The sequence below is a fragment of the Cajanus cajan genome, chromosome 6 (genome assembly GCF_000230855.2).
Source record: "Cajanus cajan strain Asha chromosome 6, NIPB_CcT2T_4, whole genome shotgun sequence".
In the NCBI taxonomy this organism is placed as follows: Eukaryota; Viridiplantae; Streptophyta; class Magnoliopsida; order Fabales; family Fabaceae; genus Cajanus; species Cajanus cajan.
In genome coordinates this window covers 8,235,354-8,246,594 of record NC_138522.1, presented here as the reverse complement: position 1 = coordinate 8,246,594, position 11,241 = coordinate 8,235,354, and the positions used below count along the sequence as shown (strand labels likewise).

Here is an 11,241-nt window from a genome sequence, read left to right as displayed (position 1 = left end):
AATTCTTTCTATTGCACTCACAAAGGGATGGCCAATAAGACAAATTGATGTCAATAATTTTTTCTTAAATGGTTCATTAAAAAAGGATATATATATATATATGAAACAACCTGAGGGGTTCAATATTCAACATGCTAATCTTGTCTGTAAGCTTAATAAGGCCATATATATATGGCCTTAAACAAGCTCCTAGAGCTTGGTTTGCTAAGCTAGCTTCTACTTTGATCACTTTTGGTTTTAAACTAGCAAAATGTGATAATTCTCTCTTTATTCTTGTTAATGTTGTTCATACAATATATATATTAGTCTATGTGGATGACATTCTGATTACAGGGAGCTCTCAAGCATTTATACAGAATCTCATTAATAGATTGAATACTCTGTTCCCATTAAAAGACTTGGGAAAGTTACATTATTTTCTCGAATTACAGGTTCACTATGATACACAGGGAAGTATGCTTCTAACTCAATATATAAATAATCTGCTGACTAAACTTCATATGCAGGATTCCAAACTAGTAAAGACACCTCTTCCTCCTAGCTGCAGAATGCCAACAGATTCAACAGAGAACTTTGATAATCCCGATCTATACAGAAGCATTCTTGGAGCTCTTCAATATGCCACTATAACTCGACCCAACATAGCTTATTCTGTAAAAAAATTGTGGTAGTTTATGCACAAACCCCTGGAATTTCATTGGAGATGTGTAAAAAGATTGCTACGATACTTGAGTGGTACAAAAGATAAAGGATTACATTTTCAGAAATCACCCAGTCTGCCAATATCTGGGTTCGCAGATTTCGATTGAGCAGCAGACATAACAGACATGAGGTCTACAATAGGATACTATGTGTATTTGGGAAAAAATCTAGTATCCTAGATGGCTAAGAAGCAACACTGTTTCCAGATCAAGTACAGAAGCAAAATTTAGGAGCATGGCTGCCACAGTATCTGAAATTACATGGATTCAATCCTTATTAACAGAATTGCATGCAAAACACACCAAACCACCATTAATTTATCTGAAATTACATGGATTCAATCCTTATTAACAGAATTGCATGCAAAACACACCAAACCACCATTAATTTGGTGTGACAACTTGGGTGTTGTTCTCCTTACTACAAACCCGGTCCTTCATTCCAAGTCAAAATATTTTGAAATTGATTTGTGGTTTGTAAGAGAAAGAGTAGCACAAGGTCTCATTAAAGTCAAGCATATACCTTCACAGTTTCAACTTTCAAGTGGCTAATCTTCTAACCAAGTCTCCTTCAACAACCATCTTTCAAAGCTTAAAATCCAAACTAAATGTTGTTTCTACATACCAGTTTAGTTTAAGGGGGGATATAAAGGATACTTGATGTTTTCTGTTATAACAACTTTTATTATTAGTTTTATTATTTGCTTTATAAACTTGTATATATCCTGTATCAGTCATATAACAAATCAATAATATTTTCTCTGCTTCACTTTCTCTGCCCGCAGCACCTATTCATCTTCACACACTCGATCTCCTTTTGTTTCTCAACACAAATATATAAAGACAAAAGAAAAGATAACAAACTTTAAAAATAAAACAAATAATAAAAAAAATACTAACAAACTATCTAATTCTAACTCACAACTGACCAATAAATTATCTATTTATATCTTGTCTTCTATTATCTTTTATTACTTACCCTTGTTACTAGGCTCATTCTCATATAGCTCTTCCCGATCAATTCAAGCATATAATATTGCAAAAGTTCTTTTCAACTGTATGATTATTAACTAAATAATTATTATTCTCAAAAGAACTAATTAATTATTCGCTTTGAGATGTCTTTTTCTTGACGGCATAGCCGAAAACCCAACAGTAGGGTATTTCTACAAAGTGTCTACAATGAATATGCGAAACGAATAATACGTTATTTTTTAATTTTAATTTTCCAAAACGAAGCGGAGATATATTTTTCTTTTTCTTTTAAGAATAGCTAATATTATTAATTTTTTTTGGTACACAGCTTTTTTGGGGTTCATTCCTGAAGTATCCAGTGCCGACTTTGTTTGAACGTGGATCAACTCCTACCGCTGAACCACACACTTAGGATTATTTTTTGGTACACAGCTAATATATATATATATATATATATATATATATATAAAACTCAAACCAAGCTAATAATTTGTGGTCAAACCACAATACATATAGCTTGCTCTCAACTCCCAAGTCTTCAAACGTCTTCAGCCCAAATTTCTAGAGGAGCAATAAACTCCTGAAGTCTAGCATATACCCTTGTGGTCTCCACTCCCACTCTTGATATTTTAACCTGAGAGAACAAAAAACAGTCATCAAAATGAAGGAAAATTCTAACATATAATCTTCAGCCTCACGCAAATTCTCATGAGCGGTGGAGTTAAGGGGTATTTAAAATAGTTAAATTTTTTTATTCGATGTCATTTGTTGTTTTGATTTAAATTATGCCAAGTACTTCTAAGAGTTTTTTTTTTTATTATTGAAAATAAAGAACATTTTTTTTATATATAGAAAAGCTCTCAAATACTTCTAGCTTATATCAAAGTAGGTTCCAAGTTTATAATGTCAATCCAATTCAATAAACGTTATTGTTAAAAAAATGAAAGGGTTGAGTTGAAAGCTACAATTAATGTTTAATTTAAGGTTTTTTACAAAAGAAAGAGAGGAAAAGAAAGAGAAAAATTATGGATAATGTAATAAAAAATTATTAAATGAATAATTTAGTTCTTCCTTAATTTAATATATATATATATATATATATATATATATATATATATATATATATACTGTAAAATATAAAACTTGTGTATTTAAAAAAATAAAAAATAAAAAAAGTTGTTTCAACCAATTTCACTTCCTTCTCCAACTCTTTATGGTTGTTTCCCACTTTCTTCAAAAGAAAAATAATAAAAGAAATTACAAAACAGTGAGTAGTTTATAATACGAAAGACATGAGTAATTATTTGAAGATAGTTATTGGGATAAAAATATTATAAAAATTTATACACTAAAAATTTATATCATTTTTATATATTATTATAAATATGAGAAAAATAAGAAATAATACTAATGTAACTTTTATCAATTATTACTTTATAATAACTTTAAATTAAATACTCTTATTTTAAGTATACAAAATTATATATTAATCTAAAATGATTTTATATTTCATTTATATATATATATATATATATTGATATAATATATATATATATATATATTTTCATATAATATATATATATATATATATATATATATTGAAATATGAATACTTTAAGTATTTTTTTTTTGAATTTTAATAAAATTAGACATAAGCATACAATTATAAAAATTATTAGTTTGTAAAACATCGGTGTAAAGAATGGTGCAATAGTACGTAAAATATCGGTGTGATTTAATGTATCCATTTATATATCACTTCGCAGTTATAGTTGTAATTAATGATAGTTCTTATATTGTTGCACTGAAGAAAGAAAAAAAAAATCTTTGCATATGATTTAGACTATGGAACTCAATATGCATATTTATGAAAACGACGGTTAGATGACTTTATATTTAGAGAGAGTGAATCTGAATCACTAAATGTTATCATGAATGTTAAAATTAATACATACAAAGTCATGATTTTTTCTTTTTAATATGAAACGACAGTTTGAACGAATTTTGTATGAGCATAAACCTGAATGGCCAAATTTAATTATGAATGGTTAAAACTAATGCTGATATCTAAAGTCATGACAACTTAAGAAAAATGGCATAACCTGGGTCATAAGGTCATTATGTGACGTTAAATACACACATATATTAATTTTAAAAAAAAATACACGTATAATTGTACCTGAGCATGAACAAAGTAAAAGATTTTGTTGCCGACAGTTGAGAAGCTTGCAGTGACAACTTCAGCGCCTTCTTCCTCAAGAACTCTAATAACTTCGTATAACATGAATGTCTTGTTCAAACCACTCACCAACACCACTTCGATCCCCGAACCCAAGTCTCTTAGCTCTAGTACCGGCAATTTGTAATCAACGTTATTATTCAACGTTCTCCGATCATTGCTTTGCTTTGTTGACATAGCTTGCTCCTTCTGCCTCTTCAGTTTCTCTATTCTCTCTCTCATGTGTTTTATATACCTCGCTGCAAGATCCAGCTGATCATGCTGCCCTACCATCAACTGAAAACATTCAACTAGTTAGTTAATTATTTTTCTAGTTTTTCTTTTTACCCAGAATTATAGCGACAAAAAAATATCGATTATAAGATCTTGCATATAGTGGTGGACAAAGAAAGGAGATTTTTTGATTAAGATGAGGCAAAGTTCTATATAGTCCTTAGGAAATGTTAACTAACTCTTTTTAAACAAATATTTGTTTCAAATTATAATGTGTACCTTGGACTTGGATGGTTTATGGTTGGGAGGAACAAGAGAAGCGAGTTGAAGGCAGAGAGATTTCATTTGAATTCTGCGGTTCCTTTCGATGGTTTTGCGATCAAGTTTAGAGGAATCATTGTTGGTGGTGGCTGATCTCTTCTTCATCTTCTCGATGGATTAATTTTTTATTGTCTAAAACAAGACAAGTAGCTAGTGCTACTTAAATTTTGGATGGGATTGGAGGGGTTGAAGGTGTTTATATAGATGCAACAACGTGGTCTGTGGGGAAGTCTCAATCTTCCAAAGTAGATCATGATTAATTGCTTTTATGATAGGTAATAAAATAATTAATCCATGTAAGAATTTATATATGCTTATGTCTTTATCTAATTAAACATGTAAGCATCTATTCCAGCTTAATTAATAAGTTTGACCTTTCGAATATGAACGTTTTTTAAATGAGAAAATTTGTAGATAGAGATGACAATACAAGACTATAAAGTATGAAGTTAATAACAAGAGATTCTTATACGAAACATCACTGTTGAGATACACATTATAAAAGAATTTCATGTAGAAAAAAAAAAACATATAAATAATGAATAGAAATATATTTTGGGAGTATTTACAAAATTTAGAACTCTTTGAGGCATACGTGAGGCTGGACTGCGCTGAGCTGACACCGCGTCGTGGTGGTCCCATTCCCGTTGACATTAATTACGTGGCATTTGACGGTGGGATAGAAAAAACAGAAGATATATATAAAAGAATTACTATGATACTCTCAAATATGCAAGAGTTTTAATATATTTTTCTATATAAATTTATAAAAAAATTTAAAAAATTAATTTAATTATAAAATAAATAATCTAAATTATATTTATAAAATAAAAAATAAGATAAAATTATAGAAATTAAAATTATAAAATTTCAATAATATTATAAAATATTAAAAAAGAAAAGAATTAATAAATAATAAAAATAAAAAATTATTAAAATTATATATAGAAATTCAAAATTTTAAGATAAAAAGACAAAAATATACTTAAAAAATATTAAAATTAAAATATAGAAATTTAAAAAAATTTAAGTGAAAAGATAAAAATATACTTAAAAAATTTATTAAAATTAAACTATTTAAATATATAATAATATTATTACAAATAAAATAAAAATATATAAAATAAAAATAAAATAACTAAATAATTTAAAAATCAAAAGAATAAAATATTATAAATATTATTTAAATAAATTATTAAAAATATAAATATAAAATAAAATTATAATTACAACTATATTGATACCTATATATAATATCCGATAATGTAATATAGTGTTGTTTCAAGCGATGGAGATTACTGAAGAAGCTTCAACAACTCAGTATACACCATTTGACCTGACCGTTTGATTCCGACCATTGCAACGAAACCCGCGCTTTCACCGACCACTGTTAATATATTTTTATCAAACAAGAGTTACTGCTGTCTATATTCTGTCTAATATATGTTATTTGAATCAGGTTATTATACTAGCCTCTTAAAAATATGGCTAAAAAGAATTCAATTAATTTGATATGATTTGATAGATTATTTGAGTTAGAACCAATAATTTTCAAGTTCAAAACTCATTGAAATTTATTTGCTCTAGTATTTTATTTTATTTTTTTTGCAAAATTTAAATAAAATCAAAGGATAATATAAATAGATTAATTGACATAGACTGGCCGGTTAACATATTAAGTTTGACAATGGTTAAGTTTGACTTTGATTGACAATAAAGTAAACAATTTAAAATTTGATTTGATAATTAATTTATTAAATTTAATTTATAAAGTAAATGAATTTGAGTCAAAAGTTGAATTTGATAGATAAATAAGTTAAATTTGAATTATTTATAGTTCAACTCCCTTAATTCATAAATCAACATATAATTAACTTTCTAATTTCATCTTTATAAAATTTAAAAGATTTTCCAAAACTTAATTATAAATTAATAATAAAATATGTGTGCATCTTAGAGTTTTATGGTTCTAGATTAAAATTCTATTAATTTATGCAAGATGAAGTAATTATTATTACAGAATTTTTTTTATGATTATTTTTTTATTAGAATCATACATTGTAGCTAGTTTTATAAAGTTAATGAAATAATTTATATTTTTTTTGAAAAATTAAATAATTATTTTATCTAAAATTTATTAATAAATTGAGACCTTGAAATGTATAGTATTAAAAAAACTCTTGATTTATATGATTTAAGTTATTGAGTTGAATTAAACTATTCATGAATTTGAACTGAATTGAATTTTGAATTAAAAAAAAGTTTATGTCGAATTCAAATTAAATTTTAAATTGAATCAAATATTATTAAATGTGTATTTATTTTATTAGTAGCACTCATTCCTAAACAACTAAACAAAGAAATATGTGAGAAGAACCTTCCAAATGAACATAAACTAAGCTTAAATCAGTTAAACTTATTTTTAGTCTCAAGTTTAACTACAAAATAAGTAACTTATAAGAAATTTAAGTTAAGTCAATCTATTTTATAAATATTAACTTGTATAAGTCCAACCAATACTCATTTACCAACTCTCACTTTGTTTCAAATACATGAGATATCAAGTATTTAATAATAATTAATTTTATTTAATAATATTTATATATTTATTAGTGTTCCGGTATTGGAGATCACCGCCGAAGAACCCTTAGCGATACCGAGCTAAAAGAACTTGACAGCAATCTTGACCTAGAACATTTTATAAGAGTAACCTGCCCTCTTAGACCTAATCATTGCTATATATAATGGTGTAGCGTTATAGACATGAATCGCACACTCCTCTTTATGATCCCATAAATCACGCCTCATTATAGACTCGTAACTCCCGGTATTTATTATCGTTCCCACGGATTGTGGGATTTTATTGATTGTCATGAGCCAGTGAATCTTCCCATATTTAGGTCCCTATTATGGGCTCGTCATTTTGCCGATGTGCCTCGGGTCGGCCAATGAGAGACCACCACGATACATAGCCCTCCATGCTCGAGCACTAAGGTGCGAAGAGCATATTAGATCAATATTTTGCCGACCTACTTCGGGTCAGCTCATGGGAGACCACCACGGTACATAGCCCTCCATGCTCAAGCACTAAGGTGCAAAGAGCATGTTGGATCAACATTTTGCCGACTTACTTTGGTCGATCTGTGGGAGACCATCATGGTACATAGCTCTCCATGCTCGAGCACTAAGGTGCAAAGAGCATGTCAGATCAATATTTTGCCGACCTACTTCGGGTCGGCGGGAGACCACCACGGTACATAGCCCTCCATGCTCGAGCACTAAGGTGCAAAGAGCATGTTGGATCAACATTTTGCCGACTTACTTTGGTCGATCTGTGGGAGACCATCATGGTACATAGCTCTCCATGCTCGAGCACTAAGGTGCGAAGAGCATGTCAGATCTATTTTGCCGACCTACTTCGGGTCGGCTCATGGGAGACCACCACGGTACATAGCCCTCCATGCTCGAGCACTAAGGTGCAAAGAGCATGTTGGATCAACATTTTGCCGACTTACTTTGGTCGATCTGTGGGAGACCATCGTGGTACATAGCTCTCCATGCTCGAGCACTAAGGTGCGAAGAGCATGACAGATAGGCGTTTTGTTGACCTACTTTGGGTCGCAACTTGGGGCGCACCGTTTGACTTAATTTATGTTGATCGTCTAAATTCCGACCTTAAAGTGCTCTTCACACTAAGGTTTGGGTCTTCTAAATTCTAACCTTAAGGTGCTCTTCACACCAAGGTTTTGATCGTCTAAATTCCGACCTTAAAGTGCTCTTCGCACCAAGGTTTGGATCATCAAAATGCCGACCTTAAAGTGCTCTTTGCACCAAGGTCTTGATCGTCTGAATTCTGACCTTAAAGTTCTCTTCACACTAAGGTTTGGTTCTTCTAAATTCTAACCTTAAGGTGCTCTTCACACCAAGGTTTGGATCGTCTAAATTCCGACCTTAAAGTGCTCTTCACACCAAGGTTTGGGTCTTCTAAATTCTGACCTGAAAGTGCTCGTCACACCAAGGTTCGGATCGTCAAAATGCCGAACTTAAAGTGCTCTTCACACCAAGGTTTAGATCGTTAAATTTCAGACCTTAAAGTGCTATTCACACTAAGGTTTGGGTTGTATAAATTCCGACCTTAAGGTGCTCTTCGCACCAAGGTTTGGATCGTCAAATTTCCGACCTTAAAGTGCTCTTCACACCAAGGTCTTGATCGTTTAAATTCTGACCTTAAAGTGCTCTTCACACTAAGGTTTGGGTCTTCTAAATTCTAGCCTTAAGGTGCTCTTCACACCAAGGTTTGGATCGTCTAAATTCCGACCTTAAAGTGGTCTTCACACCAAGGTTTGGGTCATCAGAATGCCGACCTTAAAGTGTTCTTTGCACCAAGGTCTTGATCGTCTGAACTCCGACCTTAAAGTGCTCTTCACACTAAGGTTTGGGTCTTCTAAATTCTAACCTTAAAGTGCTCGTCACACTAAGGTTTGATCGTCAAAATGCCGACCTTAAAGTGCTCTTCACACCAAGGTCTTGATCGTCTAAATTCCGACCTTAAAGTGCTCTTCACACCAAGGTTTGGATCGTCAAAATGCCGACCTTAAAGTGCTTTTCACACCAAGGTCTTGATTGTCTAAATTCCGACCTTAAAGTGCTCTTCACACCAAGGTTTGGGTCTTCTAAATTCCGACCTTAAAGTGCTCTTCACACCAAGGTTTGGATCGTCAAAATACCGACCTTAAAGTGCTCTTCACACCAAGGTCTTGATCGTCTAAATTCTGACCTTAAAGTGCTCTTCGCACCAAGGTTTGGATCATCAAAATGCCGACCTTAAAGCGCTCTTCGCACCAAGGTTTGGATCGTCAAAACGTCAAAATTCCGACCTTAAAGTGCTATTCACACCAAGGTCTTGATCGTCTAAATTCCGACCTTAAAGTGCTCTTCGCACCAAGGTTTGGATCGTCACACTAAGGTTTGATCGTCACACTAAGGTTTTGATCGTCACACTAAGGTTTGATCGTCTAAATTCCGACCTTAAAGTGCTCTTCACACCAAGGTTTGGATCATCAAAATGTCGACCTTAAAGTACTCTTCACACCAAGGTCTTGATCGTCTAAATTCTAACCTTAAAGTGCTCTTCGCACCAAGGTTTGGATCTTCTAAATTCTAACCTTAAGGTGCTCTTCACACCAAGGTTTGGATCTTCTAAATTCTGACCTTAAAGTGCTCTTCGCACCAAGGTTTGGATCGTCAAAATGCCGACCTTAAAGTGGTCTTTGCACCAAGGTTTGGATCGTCAAAATTCCAACCTTAAAGTGCTCTTCGCACCAAGGTTTGGATCGTCAAAACGTCAAAATTCCGACCTTAAAGTGCTCTTCACACCAAGGTCTTGATCGTCTAAATTCCGACCTTAAAGTGCTCTTCACACCAAGGTCTTGATCGTCTAAATTCCGACCTTAAAGTGCTCTTCGCACCAAGGTTTGGATCATCAAAATGTCGACCTTAAAGTGTTCTTTGCACCAAGGTCTTGATCGTCTGAATTCCGACCTTAAAGTGCTCTTCACACTAAGGTTTGGGTCTTCTAAATTCTAACCTTAAGGTGCTCTTCACACCAAGGTTTGGATCGTCTAAATTCCGACCTTAAAGTGCTCTTCACACCAAGGTTTGGGACATCAGAATGCCAACCTTAAAGTGCTCTTTGCACCAAGGTCTTGATTGTCTGAATTCCGACCTTAAAGTGCTCTTCACACTAAGGTTTGGGTCTTCTAAATTCTAACCTTAAAGTGCTCGTCACCCTAAGGTTTGATCGTCAAAATGCCGACCTTAAAGTGCTCTTCACACCAAGGTCTTGATCGTCTAAATTCTGACCTTAAAGTGCTCTTCACACCAAGGTTTGGATTGTCAAAATGCCGACCTTAAAGTGCTCTTCACACCAAGGTCTTGATCGTCTAAATTCCGACCTTAAAGTGCTCTTCACACCAAGGTTCGGATCGTCAAAATGTCGACCTTAAAGTGCTCTTCACACCAAGGTTCAGAGTATAATTTTAATTTACTCTTTAAATTTGGCAATCTCAACCAGTCAAAGTCATCTCTGAGATGATTGAACTTGTGTATAAAAAACAAGAAAAAGCTAGAAGACGAGCCTACAATCGAAATTTAATCGAATTGACATAACGAAGTAGTTGACGAAACAATTCATCACAGCTAAAAATTCATCGAAAACAAACGGCGAATCAGAGATTTGGGACATGAACATGAAATAGAAGCAGATATAGATATATGAATAGTAGCAGGAAGCATGTTAGGGTTGAAGAGAACAAACACAGTGGCTAGGGAGCGGGAGTTGGAGGCGGAGGAGCAGCGGAAGCATCAGCGGGAATAACGAGTGTCCAATCGGGAGGAAGAGGAGGCAGAGGATCGTACACCGTAGGTTTCCGATTTATATCCCACGGCTGCGTCTTCCGTGGCCGCGTCTTCCTGTGATGCGCCGTCGCTTTCTTCTGAGGCTGAGACGAACACATTATCGTCAATCCTCCACCTCTTCTCTTCCCAATCCCCAATGCTTGCGGCGGAGCCCTCACCACCCCGCACCCGAACATGTTCATCACCGACGACATTTTCCTTCTCTGCTTCGCGCTTCTTCGTTCTCTCGTTGCAAGGTTTCTATTGCGGCCAAGATTGCTTCTAGAGTGTGGCCGCCGGCGGCGGGAATGGGGTTTTCAATTCCGTCGGCGCCCCCAGTTATGGCACCATTGACGTCGTCGTTACTAGCTCCTGTCGCATTGCTTTCGTCATTGC

The 11,241-nt window shown here is 33.3% G+C and overlaps 1 protein-coding gene across 1 annotated transcript; it reads right to left on the bottom strand.

Annotated features, from left to right (window-relative positions):
* Window positions 1–685: 685 nt before the first annotated feature.
* Window positions 686–4,632, bottom strand: LOC109811103 (transcription factor bHLH162). The gene is made up of 3 exons (XM_020374745.3): window positions 4,408–4,632; window positions 3,856–4,191; window positions 686–2,310 (listed from the first exon to the last, which is right to left on the bottom strand). The coding sequence occupies exons 1-3, from the start codon at window positions 4,552–4,554 to the stop codon at window positions 2,215–2,217; spliced, it is 579 nt and encodes a 192-aa protein (XP_020230334.1). The 5' UTR covers window positions 4,555–4,632; the 3' UTR covers window positions 686–2,214.
* Between the last annotated feature and the right edge of the window lie 6,609 nt (window positions 4,633–11,241).